Source organism: Dromiciops gliroides, chromosome 1 (genome assembly GCF_019393635.1).
Source record: "Dromiciops gliroides isolate mDroGli1 chromosome 1, mDroGli1.pri, whole genome shotgun sequence".
Taxonomy (NCBI): Eukaryota; Metazoa; Chordata; class Mammalia; order Microbiotheria; family Microbiotheriidae; genus Dromiciops; species Dromiciops gliroides.
In genome coordinates, this window is record NC_057861.1 from 602,885,231 (window position 1) to 602,904,659 (window position 19,429).

At 33.5% G+C, this 19,429-nt stretch overlaps 1 protein-coding gene across 10 annotated transcripts in view; it reads left to right on the forward strand.

Annotated features, from left to right (window-relative positions):
• AGTPBP1 (ATP/GTP binding carboxypeptidase 1) overlaps positions 1-19,429 on the forward strand; it is a 212,696-nt gene that overhangs the window by 126,951 nt on the left and 66,316 nt on the right. For all 10 annotated transcript variants that reach the window (XM_043963888.1, XM_043963895.1, XM_043963953.1 and 7 more), the window contains exons 19-24: positions 1,423-1,567; positions 6,705-6,858; positions 8,158-8,338; positions 10,360-10,489; positions 13,708-13,839; positions 17,183-17,359. In XM_043963888.1, the coding sequence (XP_043819823.1) occupies positions 1,423-1,567; positions 6,705-6,858; positions 8,158-8,338; positions 10,360-10,489; positions 13,708-13,839; positions 17,183-17,359 (919 nt within the window). The remainder of the gene's footprint in view (positions 1-1,422; positions 1,568-6,704; positions 6,859-8,157; positions 8,339-10,359; positions 10,490-13,707; positions 13,840-17,182; positions 17,360-19,429) is intronic.

A 19,429-nucleotide genomic window follows, 5' to 3' on the forward strand; every position in this document is an offset into this window, starting at 1 on the left:
GAACCTCAGTTTTCTTGTGTAAAAGAAGGGGCTTAAACTAGACTGATTCTTTGGTCTTTTACAGCTCTAAATCAATGGCATTATGATCCTATTAATGTAAACTTCAGGGGGACAGGGACTATATTATAATTTGTTTCTTGGTCTCAACATGATATAAATATAATCAATAGATCCTTTTTGAATAGATTAAAGTTATGTGTTTTGAAATTAGTGTGAAATTATTATAGTGGTATTTAGAAGAAATATGATAAATGCTTAGAAGAAATAATGATATAGACTTTTAAAGATTATATTAAAATATTTCAGGAATCCATGTTTTCATTGATTTAAGTACTCCTCCACCAACTCAAATCCCCAACCCTCTATGTAAAGGAGATACTAAAGTATAATCTTTTTAGTTGCTATGACTGAAAAAATTCTTTCTGGCAGCAAGTCTCTTCGGACTTAGGCTAGGTTTGTCAGTGGTTGACAGACATATAATCCATTGCTGGACCTTCGTTTGTAGCCTTTCTTGCTTAGTAAGACCTTCCAGAGTTTCCTTTTCACTTCATTGAGTCATTGGAGTCTGGTTTTAATAAAGGAAAGATGATAATGATAACTCATATGTAACACTTAAAAGATATTTTCCCTCACAATTATTCTGTCATTGTAGTACCTTTGTTATTTTCAAGTTGAGAAATATAAATTTCAAAAGTTGTAACCCTCAGTTTTTTTTGTTTTGTTTTGTTTTGTTTTGTTTTTTGGGCAGGGCAATGGGGGTTAAGTGATTTGCCCAGGGTCATACAGCTAGTAAGTGTCAAGTGTCTGAGGCTAGATTTGAACTCAAGTCCTCCTGAATCCAGGGCCAGTGCTTTATCTGCTGCACCACCTAGCTGCCCCCATAACCCTCAGCTTTTAAGAACTAGGACTCAAACCTGATCTCCTGGTTCTAAACTCAATGTTGTATTTACTACCTCATGTTGTTATATTTTGAATATCCCTAAAACCTTTTCCTTTGATCTTTCAGTTGCTCTAGACACATATAAAAGTGATTTTAAAAGAAAAGTTAGTTTTGAGATTTTGAAGAATAACTTGACAAATGAGATGTTTCAATACCATTTGGAACCTGAGAAAAAATTTTTATCCACTGTTGAAAGAATAAACATAATTTTTAAAGAACTTTATAACACATGTAAAGATGAATAAATTTAGAAAAGTACTGACATGAAAATGCCTACTGATGTACTCTAGCAATATCTGATGTGTCTAGATTATTGTCCTTTGTACTGAATTTTACCTCATGAGGTACTTAAGTCAAAGTAACAGTCTTTCATTTTTTAACTAATATGGCTCCAGTAAAGGGAGCTGAAATTTTTCATAATGTTTCAATCTATCATTCATTTTAGATAAATGAATAAACGTGTTTGTACTTTTCTCTTGCAGAAATCATTTCTCTAGAAGTTCAGTTGCTGCTGGTGGACAAAAAGGAAAATCCTATTATACGATTACATTCACAGTAACTTTTCCACACAAGGATGATGTTTGCTATTTTGCTTATCATTATCCATATACATACTCAACTTTACAGGTAAACTATTCTGTGAATTGCATTATGTTTATTACTAATTACACAAATAACATCACTCAATATTGGTTTTCATAGAAATATAATATTTTCTTTTAATATTATTAAAAAGATGATTAGGGGGCAGCTAGGTGGCACTGTGGATAAAGCACCAGGCTTGGATTCAGGAGGACCTGAGTTCACATCTGGCCTCAGACACTTGACACTTACTAGCTGTGTGACCTTGGGCAAGTAATTTAACCCTCACTGGCCTGCCCTCCCCCCCCCCAAAAGATGATTAGTCTTAATGAATAAGGAATAAACCATAACTTATAGAGTTAACTGAATATTTGGTAAATGATAGAATTTTTTTGGTGAGAAAAAAAGGAAAGGAAATAAGGGTGTTGGCAAATAATATAATTATTTTGTTTCTTTTGTAGAAAAAAATATAATGAGTATTTTGCCAGGCAGTCAGGGTTATTTATAATTTGATACTGATGTTCGTTTTATTTTCCACTATTTCTTTTTGTACACCCTATGTAGGAATTTGTATTGCTCCATTTTATCTTAAACTCATTTCATACTTTCCTATTTCTATGGGTTTGCTTATACTTTTCCCTCTGTCTGAAGTGCACCAATTTCCTCTTGTTACCACCTCAAACTCTGCCTTTCCAATTCTTACCCATTTTTAAAAGCTCAAATGCAATTCCATCTCATGAAACTTTTCTTAATTTATTTTATATAAGTTAAAATGTTCCTCTTTGGAACTATCATGGCTCTTTTCACTGTCACATTCTTCATTGTACTGTAGATGCAATGTCTATTTCATCTATACTTTTATGTATGTCTTTTTCATCTATATTTTTATGGATTTGTGGTCTCATTGATTTGGATACTTCCTTCACTGATGCACATTGCAATCTCTATGTCTGTGCATCTGGTAGGGTACTTAGCCATATCCTTCTATAGATCTGTTACAGGGGGTCCAGCCAATAAATTTGATCCTTTCTCTAGATTTCTTGACACTGCATGGATACCAATGGAACACATAAGTGTCCCTCTGTTATTCCTCACTTTTACTATATGAGTATTCTACTCCCCCCCCCCAAATACATTTCTCTGATAACATTTTTATGCTACTTCTACACAGTTCCTTGTTTATGATGAGTTGTAGATCACTTATATCCACCATAAACTTTATTATTTTTTAGGTTATCCTCAATTTTGGCTCCTTTGAGACTAGTATTTGATGACCACACTTATACAGTATCACTGGAAGAATATTGGAATTTAATGATAAGCTTTGATTTCAAGGAGAAGCTTCAGTAATTAAAAGAAATCATAATTTCCCAATTAGTCCACTTTTCTTCAGTTTAGCCTAGCTCCTTGTCCATTTGCAGTATCTGTTCTTTATATGTATATATGTGTGTGTGTATGTGTGTATATATATATATATGTATACATACATACATACATACATACATACACACACACAAAATTATGGATAAGCTCTGAGTTGTTCATCTAAATGCTTAAGCTACTGTGGAAAATTAGGCATTCTTTACTTTTGGGGGGGGGCAGTGAGGGTTACGTGACTCACCCAGGGTCACACAGCTAGTAAGTGTCAAGTGTCTGAGGCCAGATTTGAACTCAGGTCCTCCTGAATTCAGGGCCGGTGCTTTATCCACTGTGACACTTAGCAGCCCTCTCATTCTTTACATTCTTATTTTGTTTTGTGTGAATGGTTAGACGGAACTCTTGAGTGATTACATTTTTTCAATGGGAAGGCTCTCTGCAGTGTTCTAGGGCTTAAGGAAATCAGCACCATATCATCTCCTTCTGGAGTAGGGAATACCTTTTCACTTTGTTCTCTGTGCTGGACATATTCCATAAAAGTGGCAACACGTTTAAATGACATACTTATCCCAGTTTTACACTCGCTGTTAATAATGAAAAGATCATCTAACAGTTCTGTTGTTATTTCTTTCAAGGAATCTTGAATGATTTTGACATATTCAGGGGACAAAAATTTTTGAAAGAATTTTTAAGACAGCCTTTTGCTCTCTTGGAGCAAATACTTTTTTATAGTCAGCAAACTATGCACAACAGGATCTTGTATTCTCTATATCTTTCAGTCAATTGTATAAGTATAAAGATATGACCTATAAAATATCATTCGTGAAAAAGGCTTTTGTGTCCTTTTCTCACACCTAATCTTATGTACATTATTTTCAAAATTTTTGCAGAGATGGGAAGATAGATACATAGGTCATAGTTTTTTTTAAAGATCAGTAGTTATCAATAGTCTCTTGGTCACCTTTTTGTGGGGAACCAGTAAAGTCCAACACTTTTCCCCCATGGCCTTTGGTATCTTTTCCACTTCCAGCCATCTGGAACATACTCAAAATGAAGTCATTTCCAGCATTGACCCCTTTTGCGTACGCTTAGCTTAGTCTAGTCTAGCTATTTTCCCCAATTTTATTTTTACCAGTGCCACTTCTGCTTCCTAATACTAAACTTCTAGAATTGATATGTTAGATTCCAAATGTCATTGAGGGTAAAGTTAGTTGTTAAAATGTTTAGAGATCTTTTCCTTTTTTTGAGGTGGTTTCTTGTCCTTCCAATTTCATCTTTATATACCGTTAGGATTACTTTGCCTAGTTGCTTCTCTTGCCAAAATTAAACTTGTTTTTTTTTCTTCCTCTGCTTCTTGTTTTATGAACTGATGTTGCTCATAATTTTCTATCATACTTATACATATGATTTTACAAACAAGATTATCTTCTACTCCAGTGTTGTCTTTGTATGCTTTATCTTCTTGGCAAGGAGATCAAGGGCTTGCCTCATCATTATTATTTTTTTTTTACTAGTTTTGTATTAATCTTTACTTTTGTTCTAATAAGTCATGGCCTCAAAGTAAGCAAAAAGCCAGTTAAGGAATGACTCGCTCATAAGTAATGTTTCCTGTCTATTAAAATATAATGATTTTTAAAAACTTTTTATTATATTACTTGGTGCTCACTATTTCCATCTCTTTTCTCAGAGAAAGTATTTGTGATATATAGATGAGGCTTTTGTGTGGTCTATAAGCCTCTTACTATTTTCTTTCTTCTGAATTTTCCAAGCTATTTTTTCCTCCTCCATGCCTACCTTTGTATTGAAGTCACTATGAAGATCAAAATATGGCTTGATTTAATTTCCCTTAAAAAGTAAAATTCTTCATAAAATTTCTCTACTTCCTCATCCTCTACAACAGATGTTGGCACATAAACCAGTTATTTTCACAGCATTATTTTTACAAATGCTTGTCATGAGTATGGACAGCAAGATTACCATATGTCCCATAAAATTATGTTTCTTATTAACCCTCAATGCATGATAAAATTAACTTCCACTCTTTTGTTCTCCTTTCCATTTATCTACAACTTCTTTTTGTCTTATGGTTTCATTTTTAGTGAGAAGGTTAAGTTAATATGATTCAATTCTTCCATTTTTATGTCTACTCAGCCCCTAGATGAGAACCTCACATTTAGTATACCAGCAGCTACATTTAAGTTGATAGCCTGAAAATGTATGATGCTTAGCACCCACTCTTCATCTTTTTATCATCCTACCACCATTACTGTAGAAGCAAGAGGAGGTTCCATAAGAATTAGAACCCTTGTATTTTTCTTAGTTTCATTGGTTGCCATGACCTCAGGATTAGTTGTGAGGGGACTAGTTCACTGGTGCTGAGGCTAATCCTCAGAAAACTGACTTACTTTGCTTCCAGGACTATACTACAAATGTTCTAGAATGTCATATCCTGCTAAAAGTTGTATAGTCAATTCTTCTATAATGCTTGTTTTGAAAATGCAAATTTATTATAGCAAGATTCATATATTAGGGGACAATTTGGTCAAATGTGAACTTCGTCTTTCCTTATACATGATTTCATCCCTCAAGAAACCTAAGTGAATCCAGAAAACTACTCAGCTGAACTAAGCCATGTAGGAATACACAAGATGCACACACCTCAGACATTTCTGCCAGCTGCTTCCATTCACCATGGATGTTACCCTGCATGGTTGTATTTTACTGTTCTTTTGCATTTGTGAACTTTTCTATATGAAAAAATATTCCTTCAACATCCCAAATATCTTAGGAATGTTCTGTTTAAAAAATGCCAAGCTGTGCCTACAAAAGGAAAACTTTAAGCATTGACGAGAAGCTTGAAATGATGTGTTTTGAAAGAAATGAGAGAATATAGGATCTCTCCTGAGCAACAGGCCTAAAGGAGTCCACTGAAAGAAATAAAAGAAACATCTGCAACTTGAAGTGTTGTGTTTCTAAACCCATTTTCCCACAAGCCTTGTAGTTTTTATGGTGCAATTTTGCATAGTGAGATAATTTTTAGGAAATTATATGTAGACCTAAATGTGCTCTGTTGCCATAACCATAATTTGGTGTTACCTGCAAGCTATGAGGAGGGATCAGGTTAGTCCTGGCTGTGTGACTCTTGGCTGGCCACTTAACCTATGAGTGACCAAGGCAACTTTTTAAGAATATAATAACTTCCAGAAAAGGTACCATTCATGTTTGGTAGAAGTTCCTGTGCTTCCTACACTAATGAAATTATAGGTCCAATTCTCTCTAAAATAAACCAAAACAAACAAAAAAAACCACCTTATTCTTGCCATCTAGAAATTATTATGGGAGGAAATGTTAGTCTCAAGTTTATTCTATAGTTATTTTTGAAAGTTTTAAAGCATCTTCATAGTGTCACAAAGCAAACACTCATGTTTCATTAATTTTTTATGTACTAGCCAGCTGAAATAATTTGTATTGAGATAGCAAACATCTAATAATACAAGTGATTCAACTGTCAAAGATGTCTGAGGAAAAGTGATTTCGTTTATAGAGCAGAACGATTATGTATGTGTGACATGACTTGTTTACTAAAAGAATGTTCTGAAGGGATTTTTTTTTTTTACTTATAAGGAATTGAATTTTAGGTTGGTAGAAGTATGGAGTATTAAATTCTCATTTGTACAAATTATAGTTACTGTGCTGCCATCTACCTATAATGGTATAGAATCCTGAATGCTTTACTTTTTGTATATCATAAGGGAAATTTACAAAGGACTTTATGCTGTGCTTTTTAAACATTTTTGTTATCAAGATGCATCTTCAAAAATTGGAATCATCACACAACCCTCAGCAAATCTATTTTCGACAAGATGTGTTATGTGAAACTCTGTCTGGAAACAGCTGTCCTTTATTGACTATAACTGCTATGCCAGAGTCCAATTATTATGAAAATATCTGTCAATTTAGTAAGTATAAATTTCTTTATACAAAACACAGATATGTTTACTAGTTATCTTGGCTATAGTCTTTCCCTTAGAAATAAAGGAAGTATTAAACTAATTACATCTAAAAATGTAACATGCCTTTGTATTGTTTGAAGAATTTATTAAGTAATGCTTTGGGCATTTAAATGTAATATCTTATATTAAGAAACTTGTCAAATATGGTAGCACAATTAGATATCTACCTTCGATTATTCCTCAAATATCTTCATTTTCAAAATATTGTCTCATTTTTGTTTCCATATATGTGTGTGTGTGTATATGTAGATACATGCATACATGTATATGTATACACATATAAGTGTAAAACTTTGGTGGAGAAGTTGTTATGGAATATAATTTTTAGAAAAATAAATGAGAGGGGAGTCCACATGGGACAGTGAAAAAAATACTAATCCTGGAAGAAGAGGACTGAGGCTCAAGAATTTGTCTGTGCCCTGATGCTTCCATTTACTTCTCTCTAAGATGAAGGGTGTGGACATGAGAGTTTCTGAGGGCCTTTCCAATTCTAGATCTGTGATCCTATGGTGATAGAGGACACACACACACACACACACACACACACACACACACACACACACACACACACATATTCTCTGTTCAGACCAGCTATGTTGAGAATGTCTCAAAGTGACAGTTTTCTCTGTGTAAAGGAAAGAAATGAAGAGAGGCTCATATATATGGTGAGCTTAATACAAGTGAAGGTATGGGAGGATGAGCTAAGTTCTTTTATAGGATTGACTACCAAAACAATACAAAAATAGTAGTTTGGAAATTAACTATTGAAATTTGAGAGGCGTTTAACCTTAATGCCTAGAAAACAGGGACATAAATATATACCTCTTCTTGTTCTCTTTAGCTTTTTTTGGTATTGAATAGAATTTTATTTTCCAAAATATATGTAAAAACAAATTTTAACATCAATATTTTAAAATGTTGTGTTCCAACTTCTCATCCTCTCTCCATTGCCACCCCTACCCATCCCTTTAGCTTTTTTGAGAATGATTAAAAAATTATTACAACTCAACAATTGCTTATTTACAAATATGATATTATATATTCATTTTAAATATGATAAAATTAAAATTTCAGTCATAAGAATTATTTCATCACTAATGGTCACTGTTTTCTTTTATTGTGTCATCTTATATTTAGGTCAATTAACTATGTAGATAAATTTCTAAAGTCATTTAAAAGCAGTATCTTAATTTTTATTTTAAACTTCAACTGTTCATTTTAGCATGAATTTTATATTTACTTTAGGAAATCGCCCTTATATTTTCTTATCTGCTCGAGTACATCCTGGAGAAACTAATTCAAGCTGGGTTATGAAAGGAACTTTGGAATATCTCATGAGTAATAACCCTACTGCTCAGAGCTTGCGTGAATCCTATATTTTTAAAATTGTTCCTATGCTGAACCCAGATGGTGTCATTAATGGAAAGTAAGTTGAAACTACTACTGTAAAAGTTGTACTGTTACGAAGGCTCTTTTAAGATTTGTTCATGTGTCAGTGTTCAAATTAATTTGGAAAACTGAAGCACATCAGTTTTTTCCAAAATAAAGGAAGTTTTCATAAAGAAATATTTAGGATTAATTTTAAATTAGTTATATGCTATTTTTATAATGCTGAATGAAAATGTTCTGTCTGGTGAATTTGATTTATTGAGAAGCTCTATTCTTTGAATCATTTAGTGCAACTTCTTCATTTAATTTATCACCTATGAGACTAGAATTCATTAAATAATTGTTTTTTGGTGTACAGTATACTATACATAGAGGCTTTCATCTTCAGCAGTACTTTTGTTCTTTTGGAGATGATGCAGTTTGTTACTTTGGGAAAAATGCATCTATAGTTTTTTTCTTCTTTTTAATTTTAAGAGAATACTTATTTGTCTCAAGTTGTAGAATCTTTTGGAGCTTGTTACCATTGCCTTAGTATAACCCTATTGCTAAATTGTTTCTAACATAGAGAAATGGCTGTTACTGTATTCTACAGTTTGGAATTTTAAAAGAGAACCTTTTCTTTTTTGCTTTTGTTTTTGTTTCAGTTTTGGTTTTAAAAATTTTTTTAAATTAATTTTTTTAACGTAATAAATATTTTTGTTTATAGTTTGGGGTTCCAATTTTTATCCCTATTTCCCTCCCTCCCCTCCCCTTCCCTGAGTTGATAAGCAATCGGATATAGGTTATACATGTGCAATTATATAAAACATTACCAAATTAGTCATTTTGCATAAGAAAACTCAAATAAAAGAAAAAAAAGAAAGAGTGAAAATTAGCACGCTTTAGTCTGTGTTCAATCAATATCAGTTCTTTCTGTGGAGTTGGATAGTATGTTTCATCAATAGTCTGTTGGGATTATCTTAGATCATTGTATTGTTGATAATAGTTGATTAAGTCTTTCACAGTTCTTCATCAAACAATATTGCTGTCTTTGTACACAATGTTCTCTTTGTTCTGCTCACTTCACTATGCAGCATTTCATACAAGTCTTTCCAGGCCTTTCTGAAATCATCTAGCTTGTCATTTCTTATACCACTAATAATATTTCATCACCATCATATACAACAGCTTGTTTAGCCATTTCCCAATTGATGGGCATTCCTTTGATTTCCAATTCTTAGCCACCACAAAAAGAGCTGCTATAAATATTTTTGTGCAAATAGTTTTTTTTTCTCTTTTTGGGGGTGAGAACCTTTTCTAAAAGGCAGGGGTTTTGAGAGGTAGGAATTTACTGTTATTTGCAGATATAGTCATAAGAGTTTTTTCTAATGGATGAACTTATTGCCATGAACTTTTCTCCATTTCTGTTTCAAAGTGAATTGGGAAGTTGGGAGACCATAGCTAATTCTTTTCATGTGGAAAAAAACCTGAGTATTATTTCATATTTTTTTAGTCTTACAGAATTGTGTCTTATACCAGTTGTAGGGAGAAATAACTAGCCTGTTTATGAATTATAATCTTGTTTATTTACCTCTAATTATTTGCTTAAAAACTTTGCTGCTTTTCTTAGGTATTTGTGCCCAATGGGAAATTAGAATAGCTTTTATTATAATAATGCTTTCATATACTATTTTATACCTTACAAAATTATTTTGTATATATTATGTCTTTTGATCCTCATTCTAACCCAAAGGAGGAACAGAGTGGTAGGTAAGGGGCTTATTTTATAGACTAGGAAAAAAAGACTCAGAGCCTAGAACCTAATTAAGATCTTAATTATGAAGTTATTTTGAATATAGTTAGAACATATATTGAAAAGTGAGAAAATTATGACTTCTATTTCACTTTGGTGGAAATTAGAATTTTATATATTTGTTCTGAATTAGACAATTAGGTAAATTTAAATTACATAGTAAAAGTAACTGTAAATTTAAATTAGAAATATTTTTAAATGAATTAAGTAATGGTTTTGGTAACAAGTTGTTTTCTTTTTTTGTGTGTATGTTTGTGTTTGTATAGCCACCGTTGTTCTCTAAGTGGAGAAGATTTGAACCGGCAGTGGCAAAGTCCAAACCCAGATTTGCATCCTACAATTTACCATGCTAAAGGTCTGCTACAGTATATGGCTGCAATCAAACGTTTACCTCTGGTAAGTGTCAGCTCTTGTTTTTAGGCTGCTTAGTCAAGGATATGAATATATAAAATCCATAGTAATATTTTAAAATCAGGAAACATTTATTAAGCACTGTGTACAGAGAACTGTGGTATATGTTGTTTATATAAAGAAAAACATGATAAAAGAAACATAAGTGCTTAATAAATGTTGTCATTTCCCCATAAGGAATTACTTAGAAGTGATTCCATTGTTTTTAATAAATTTGTTGACATTCCTAGATAATAAAAGCAAATAAATCATATGTGGTTTAATCTTTCTTAGCCTCAGTTTCCTCATTTATAAAATGAAAGATTTAAATAAGATGATTTCTTTTTTTAATAAAAGTATTTTATTATTTTCCAGTTACATGTAGAGATAGTTTTCAGCATTTGTTTATATAAGATTTCCAATTTCAAATTTTTCTCCCTCCCTCCTGTGTGGGCCAAATTTAATATATAGAGAGTTAATTGGGTAACTCGCCAAAATATTGGGGTCCCGGAAATAATGAGGGACCTCTAGGTTCAAAGTTCCCTCCCCTCCAAACTGCCCTTTTAGATATTTCTCCCAGGCCAATAAGAAAGGAGCCTTACAGCTTCTTTTCCACAAAAGGATCAGATTTTATTACTTGGGAATTAATTAAACAACAAAGGTGAAATTAATAAAAATCAAAGGTAAGGAAATAGGGAAAAAGAAATACAGATAAATCCTCCTAACTCTAACCTAAATCTATACAATCCCCAGCTCATTTCCAATTAAGCTAATTCAAAGGAATGCAGGGCTTTTGTGTTCACTCACCACACCTGGGACATCTGCTAGTTTCTCGCATCACCAGGAAAACCGAGGAGAGAGCCGGTGAGAGTGAACGTTCCAGAAGTGACACAGCCTCCCCTCAGTGAGCATTCAATCTTCCTCCCCCAAAAGGGGAGGTCCTTCAAAAAACTGCCTATGGAGAGTTTTCTCCTTCTGACCTCAGTAGCATACATAACTTCAGGGTGGGCCAGGTGTGGCCCTTCCCAAATGAGTCAGCTAAACTCCAATAATTTTTACCACACTCCCCTCCCTCCACCCCTCCCCTAGACAGCCCGTAATCTGATATAGGTTATTTTTATATATATGCATATATATGTATATAAAAATAAAATAACATTAGACATATTTCTGCATTAGTCATGTTATAAGAGAAGAATCAGAGCAAAAAAGGAAAAACAACAGCACCCAAAACAAAAGAAATAGTATGGTTCAGTCAGCATCCATATTCCACAGTTCTTTTTTCCCCCCTGGATTTGGAGAGCCTTTGGAACTTTCTTGTACTGTTGGATTGGTGAGAATCTATTCTGTCACAGTTGATCAACACATAATGTTGATGATACTGTGTTGTATAATGTTCTTCTGGTTCTGCTCATCTCACTCATCATCAGTTCATGTAAGACCTTCCAGGTTTCTCTAAACTCCTCCTGCTCATGGTTTCTTATAGCACAATAGAATTCCATTACATTCATATACTACAACTTGTTCAGCCATTCCCCTATTGATGGGCAACCCCTCAATTTCCAATTCCTTGCCACCACAAAAAGAGCAGCTATAAATATTTTTGTACATATGGGTTCTTTTCCCTTTTTTATGATCTTTTTGGGAAAAAGACCCAAAAGTGATATTGCTGGGTCAAAGGGCATGCACAGCTTTATAGCTCTTTGGGCATAATACCAGATTGCTCTCCAGAATGGTTGGATCAGTTCACAGCTCCACCAACAATGCATTAGTGTTCCAATTTTTCCACAGCTTCTCCAGCATTTATTATTTTCCCTTTTTTTGTCATATTAGCCAATCTGATAGGTGTCAGGTGGTACCTCAGAATTGTTTTAATTTTCATCTCTCTAATCCATAGTGATTTAGAGCATTTTTTTCATATGGCAATAGATAGCTTTGATTTCTTCATCAGAAAACTGCCTGTTCATATCCTTTGACCATTTCTCAATTGGGGAATGACTTGGATTCTTATAAATTTGATTCAGTTCCCTATATATTTTAGAAATGAGGCCTTTATCAGAAGTACTGGCCATAAAAATTGTTTCCCAGCTTTCTGCATCTCTTCTAATTTTGGATGCATTACTTGAATAAGATGATTTCTAAAGTCCCTTCTAGTTCTGAATCTGTGATCCTACTGTTCTATGAATGAACATTTAATCAGACCATCTTAATTAGATAATTTTGTATTTCTGCATTTCCTTACAATTTAATTCAAAAGTAATATTTGTAGTTTTCTTCATATTTGACATTTGACAGCCTTTACTTTTTACTTCCATATTGAATACTTCAACTTTTACCTGTTCCAGAAATTTTCATGACTTTGTCACGAGTTGTTGTACTTCAGAGTATTTCATTCCCTGTTTGAATCACTGGAATAATGTACATATGATTTAAATTCTTAAAATCTTGAATTCCCCAAACAATAGAATCATTTTTGCATTTGTGCTAGGAAGTCTCAGGCACACAAGTTAAGAAATCTCTGGTCCATGCACAAGTTGTTGAAGCTTCCAGAATAGTCATATCCAGGCTGGTATGTGTGTGATGTAAGACTGCATATAGGCCTGCTTGAGTGCTGGTGTGTATGTTTATATGTATGTGTATTGTTTCTTGTCTTTCTTTTGAGCAAATCTGCCTTTCAGTTTTCATGAAATATGTCCAGTTTGTTAAAGTTTATGTTACTTAAGCTACTTCTGGAAAAGATAGAAAAACTTCACATAAGGATACACAGTCAATGTGTAAACCTGTCCTTTGCTTTTTCATTTAAAAAAATCTGATCTTATGATTTTTATAATTATTTTTTCAGTGTCTGACTTCTGAAATTACTGGCTAATTAATTAAAACTCCAGCAACCTTTTGAGTAAAAGTAGCTGCATTTTACAAACCAAAATTGCAATAGAATTGGAAAGAGAATAATATTAAATTATGGGTTAAAAAATTGAGCAGTAGAACCTGTGGTTTGGCCTGCAGAATATTGGCAGGCGTTGATTTTACCAGAGGTTTAAGTACTCTCACAATCCTGGGTGTTCCTTCCTGAAATGCTTTTGCTTTGTGTTAAATTGTAACTCTAATGAGGATAAGAGGCTTAGAAATATAATTCCAGAACAGCTCTGAAATACTTACCTGTATTTGATAATGTTTGAAACCTGAACTTTAAAATGTTCTGAATATAATATTGTCACTTGTAGGTTTACTGTGATTATCATGGTCATTCTCGAAAGAAAAATGTATTTATGTATGGCTGCAGCATCAAGGAGACCGTGTGGCATACTAATGATAATGCTGCCTCTTGTGATGTGGTTGAAGATATGGGATATAGGGTGAGTTCTGTAAAGTTCATCCTTCTTTGCTTTGTAGAAGAACCTATAATCTCATTCCTCTTCTTCTTTTTTCTTTCCTTCTTACTCTTTTTTCAGCCTCTCCACCCCTACCTCCTCTCCCCTAGAAAATGAACAAAATAGGAATCATTCAAAGAAAGATCAAGTAATGCTATGCATGTAAATAGCTGCTCAATGAAGATTTTGAAAACAGATTAAAGAATGAAATAGACTATAGACATCTTAAAATACAGATGTGGCTTAATATAGCAGTGTAGCTAGGAAGACACAAGAATTCCAGCCTTAACATGGGTACTTAACATTGGAAAGATGTACAAACTTATGTTCCAGATTTCTAGAAAATTTCCCTTAAGGATTTACCATGGAGCTATCATTTACTGGTCATGTTATTCCAGGTCCATATACTCTTTCTCATGCAGATTCACTGTGGAGTTATGATTCCCAGTTATCTAAGAGGCCACTGTTACCCAGGCTTCCCAGCAGAAAATCTTTTTTATTTTCTATGTTCCTCACTACTCCCTTGCTAATTCACCATATAGCTATTTCTTCACTCTTCCAAAATAATTAAAAACTCACTTCTAGGGACAAATAAAGAAAGGCACCATTCAGAAATTTAAAGGAATGTCATTCACTAATCTGTAGGGCAGGAACAACATAAATTCTTATTCATCTAACATACTTGTTCTGTATATTGTACATCTGGTTTTATGTGTTTGAGAAGGTTTTAAGTTTCTGGTTTTATAAGCTTGAGAAAATCATCAGGCTCCCATCAACATTCAATGGGAATTGCATGTTTTGTTACATCCTCATTCCTCTGTTGTATGTGTAGTTGTTTAATAAGTCTTTCTTGTTATTTTGGTTTTTTTCATTACTCATAATGTTTTTCTTTTTTAATAGTTGAATAGAATTTTATTTTCAAAAATATATGTAAAAAACCAAAAAACAAATTTTGACATCAATTTTTTAAAACTTTGTGTTCCAATTTCTCTTCCTCCTTCCCACCTCCCACCCACAAGAACTCAAGCAATTCAAAATAAGTTATACATGAGTAGTGATGGAAAACATTCCCACATTAGCTAGGTTGTGAGAGAAAACAGTTAAAAAAACTCAAAACTTCAGATTAAGGAATTGTCAAAAAAAATGTGTTTCCATCTGTTTTCAGATACTATCAATTCTTTCTCTGTAGATGGATTGCAATTTTCATGAGTCCTTCAGGGTTATTAATGTCTTTCTTAAATGAACTAGGTTTTTGTGGTCTCAGGCTGGCATTGAAAGTCCTCCATAATCTGGTTTCCACCTATATTTCCAGTCTTATTTCATATTGTTCCTCTTTAACCTCTCCTTTCTAATCCGACTTGACTGTTTACAGTTCCCAGTATATAATGGGCCATTTCCTGTCTATATGCCTTTTCGTGTGGTGGAATGCATTCCTTCCTCACTGCTGCCATATCCTAAGTATCTTTTAAATTAGGAGCTCTTTACCTGGGCTCCACAGACCCCTTAGGAGGTCTGTGTATAGATTTTAAGGGGTATATGAACTTGGATGGGAAGAAATTACATCCTTATTTCAACATAATTGGTTTTCTTTGTAATCCTCTGTATTTTATCTTAAGCATTTAAAACCATTATTCTGAGAAGGGGGCCATAGTCTTTACCTGACTTCCTGAGTTAGTCCTGTTACAAAAAAAGGTAAAGTAGAGCACAATTCAGGTGCCATTTCTTACATGAGGCCTTCCCTGACGTCCTTTCCCAGTCAGTTGGTAGTGCTTTTGCCTTCTTGACATTCCCTTTTGGATGCTTTGTTGACTTGGATGTTTATATCATCTTTTACCAGTAGAACATAAAGCCTTTAGGGGCAGAAACAGTTTCATTTTTTAATCCCCAGTGACTAGTAAAGTGTCTTATAAATAGTAGAGGCCAAATAGATACTTATTGAATTGAATCAAATCTATAATTGCTAAGAAATGTTGGGAAAATATTTCTGAAAAAGGGAACTGATTGGTATTCCTTGCACATTCTGAGCCATTATTCATACTTTGGGTCTGCTTTCCTTCTTCATACCAGCAATTAATTTGTTATGGAATAAATATTATAATTGATTAGCAGTATATATCAACATATCATCCATATCTTCATTCTCACCTTTGCCAGGGCTTATGCAGCAAATGGGACAGGACACAAACAAAATGAAGAATCATGAGGGAATAAGGGTGACTTGCAAAAAATTTTCCAAACCAGGAACTGGAAATTCTGTCATTAGTAGATGTTCTTATACTAATTTCAGTTACTCATTTTTGTTTAAGGAGAAAAGCGAATTATACTATTAGTTTTTGTTTGATCTATTCTAAAAGGTGAACTTCCTTTTCTCTTTCATTTTTCTAAAATTAGTAATGTTTAATAATTCTTTATCTCATGTAGTAGTAGTATTATTTTGTTATGAAGGAAACATGGAGCCTGGTAAAACTTAAGTTAAAAATTGCTTCTTTCTTTCTTCTTTTTTTTTTTTTTTTGGTGAGGCAATTGGGGTTAAGTGACTTACCCAGGGTCACACAGCTAGTAAGTGTTAAGTGTCTGAGGCCGGATTTGAACTCAGGTCATCCTGAATCCAAGGCCGCTGCTCTATCCACTGCACCACCTAGCTGCCCCTTCTTATTTCTATAATATTTTCATATGTATTACTAAATTACAATTGCCATATTAATATCATCTCTGATATTGAAGTTATGAACTGGTTTGAATTTGAAACCTTATCTCTGGAACTCTTAAAATTGAGGTCACAGTTGCTCACCAAAGCCACAATTTGATAAGTAGCTGGAAGAGTCCTGGAAAGAGCTTTGGACTCAGAGTCTGTCTGAAGACTTATCTCCAGGATTTGGCTTTGCCATGTACAGCTTTGTGACCATGGGCAAAACTGGTAAAATAACACCTTGTACTTTCTATCTTACTATATTGTTAGGAGGCAAGAATTTTATAAACTAGAATGTGTTATAAGTTTAAACTATTATTATTTGATCAGCTTCTGAGTATTTTCTGCAGAAAATCCAGAGTTCCAGGCAGCTGGGTGGCACAGTAGATAAAGCACTGGCCCTGGATTCAGGAGGACCTGAGTTCAAATCTAGCCTCAAACACTTGACACTGGCAAGTCACTTAACCCTCACTGCCCCCTGTCCCTCCCCCGCCCCCCGCCCCCGCAAAACAAAAGAAGAAAAAAAAAAGAAAATCCAAAGTTCATAGTGGAGCAGTTTAGGATTTACAAGGCAGGTAGGAGCTAGACTAAACATAATTTCATTTAATTTTGAAAAGTGCCACTGATTTTCTTTCTCAGACTTTGCCCAAGATATTGAGCCATACTGCCCCAGCATTCTGCATGAGCAGCTGCAGCTTTGTAGTGGAAAAGTCCAAGCAATCTACAGCCCGCGTTGTTGTATGGAGAGAAATTGGAGTACAGAGAAGCTATACCATGGAAAGCACGTTATGTGGCTGTGATCAAGGAAAATACAAGGTAAATCCTTCTGGTAAAATCAAAGACTTCCTTATTGAAAGTTTTCCACTTAAGATAGATAAGCAGTTGAAAAGACTATTCTTGTTCTAAAAGGCTTTCTTTTATTTTTCTTTTTTTAAGCATATCCTATGTTTTATATAGTACAATAGCACTTTTTAAGTGTTGAGATCTAGTTTTGATTATTAACTCCTTTTCCCCCCAAACACAAAAAATATATAATAGTGGTGATTAATCCAGATAAAGCTAGTAAATTTGTAAATCTAGCTCTGCTTTTAGGAACCCGAAATTAAATACCTTCTTGTGGTCCTATATATTTTCATTATTATCTTAGTTCCTATAGATTTATGATTTTGGGTGTTTTAAGGCTCACTTCTAGTTGCTAATTAGTAACATATGGTGAATTTCCTTCTTTTTTAACATAAATTTTATTGATATTTTCCCCTTGTATTCCTCATCTTTTCCCTCTCAGAGAACAATATTTAGAACTCAAAAGATATTTTCTTAAAAAGAAAAAGAGGAGAAAAAAATCAGCAAAACTGATCAATATAATGAAAAATCAGAAAATATGTGTAATGTTCCACTCTTGTGAACCCTCACCTCTGCAAAAGGGGAGAAGTAGTCTTCTCATCTCTTTTTTGGGAACAAGGTTTTCTTTTTAATTTTACACATTTATTTTAGTTTGTTTTGTGATGGTTCTTTTTTTAAAATTTACATTATTGTAGTCACTGTGTATAATTGTTTTCTTGATTCTCTTTATATCAATTTATGCTAGTTTTTCCATGTTTCTTTCTGTTCATCATTATCATTGTTTATCACAGTATAGGGATATTCCATTACATTCATGGTACCACACTGTGTTTATTCTTACCTCAATTGATGGGCATATACTTTGTTTCCAGTTCTTTGCTAATAGAAAAAAAATCGATCCTATAAATATGGTGGTATATATGGAGCCTTTTTATCAGTGGCCTCCTTAGGGTATATGCCTAGCAATGGAATCTGTAGATTTAAGGATTTGAACATTTTAGTCACTTTATTTGCTTAATTCCAAATGGCTTTCTAGAATGTTCATGTTAATTTACAGTTTCACTAACAATAAATTAGTGTGCCTCTCTTTCTACAACCTTACCAGCATTAAATATTCCCATCTTTTGCCATCTTTATCAGTTTGTCAGTTTTGTTAGCCTCCAAGTTGTTCTGCTGTATATTTCTTTTAATCATTTTTATATCTATAATAAATCCTTATCTGAAAGATTTGATAGCAAGATCCCCCCCCCTTATTTTTAGTGGAATAATCTTTGGTATTTAGGTCACAAATCCATTTCGAACTTATTGTAGAATATGGTATTACATTTTGATCTGTTTCTACCAGATGGATTTCCAGGTAGACAGTACATTTTCAATGGAAATTTTTTTCAGTGTCTTCATATATTTGATGTACATATAAAATCATGCATAGAATCATAGTATTTTAGAATTAGAAGGCATCTTAGAAACCAAGTCCAATCCCCTCATCTTTTAGATGAAGAAATGTGCTTTGAACTCACAGTCTGAACAGGTATCCTCAGGATTTAACCCTGCCATGTACAAGCTCAGTGACCATGAGCAAAACTAGGAAAATAACACTTTGTATTTCCTACCTTAACTTAATTGTGGTTTCATAATTCTTGTTGCATAAGGCTAAAAATGTTGTGTTAATGAAGCCAAAATAAAATCATCATCAGTATGTAATGAACTGGAAAGCATATAAATATTTTTTCAGTGAAACTCATACTTTTAGGGCTTGTTGAATGGGAACATAGTTACAGAGCCGGCACTAGAGTCCAAGACTCGACTCAATCATGAGTTCTTTCCACTCTATTATGTTGCCTCATGGTCTTTCTATACCATAGTATAATATAAACATATTTGTAGTAGGTTACTATGGATAGTAATACATATTTATACATATATTACTATAATCATATACACATTATCTTTATTAACCAACTACGTAGTTCTTTTTTTTTTTTTTTTTTTGGCGGGGCAATGGGAGTTAAGTAACTTGCCCAGGGTCACACAGCTAGTAAG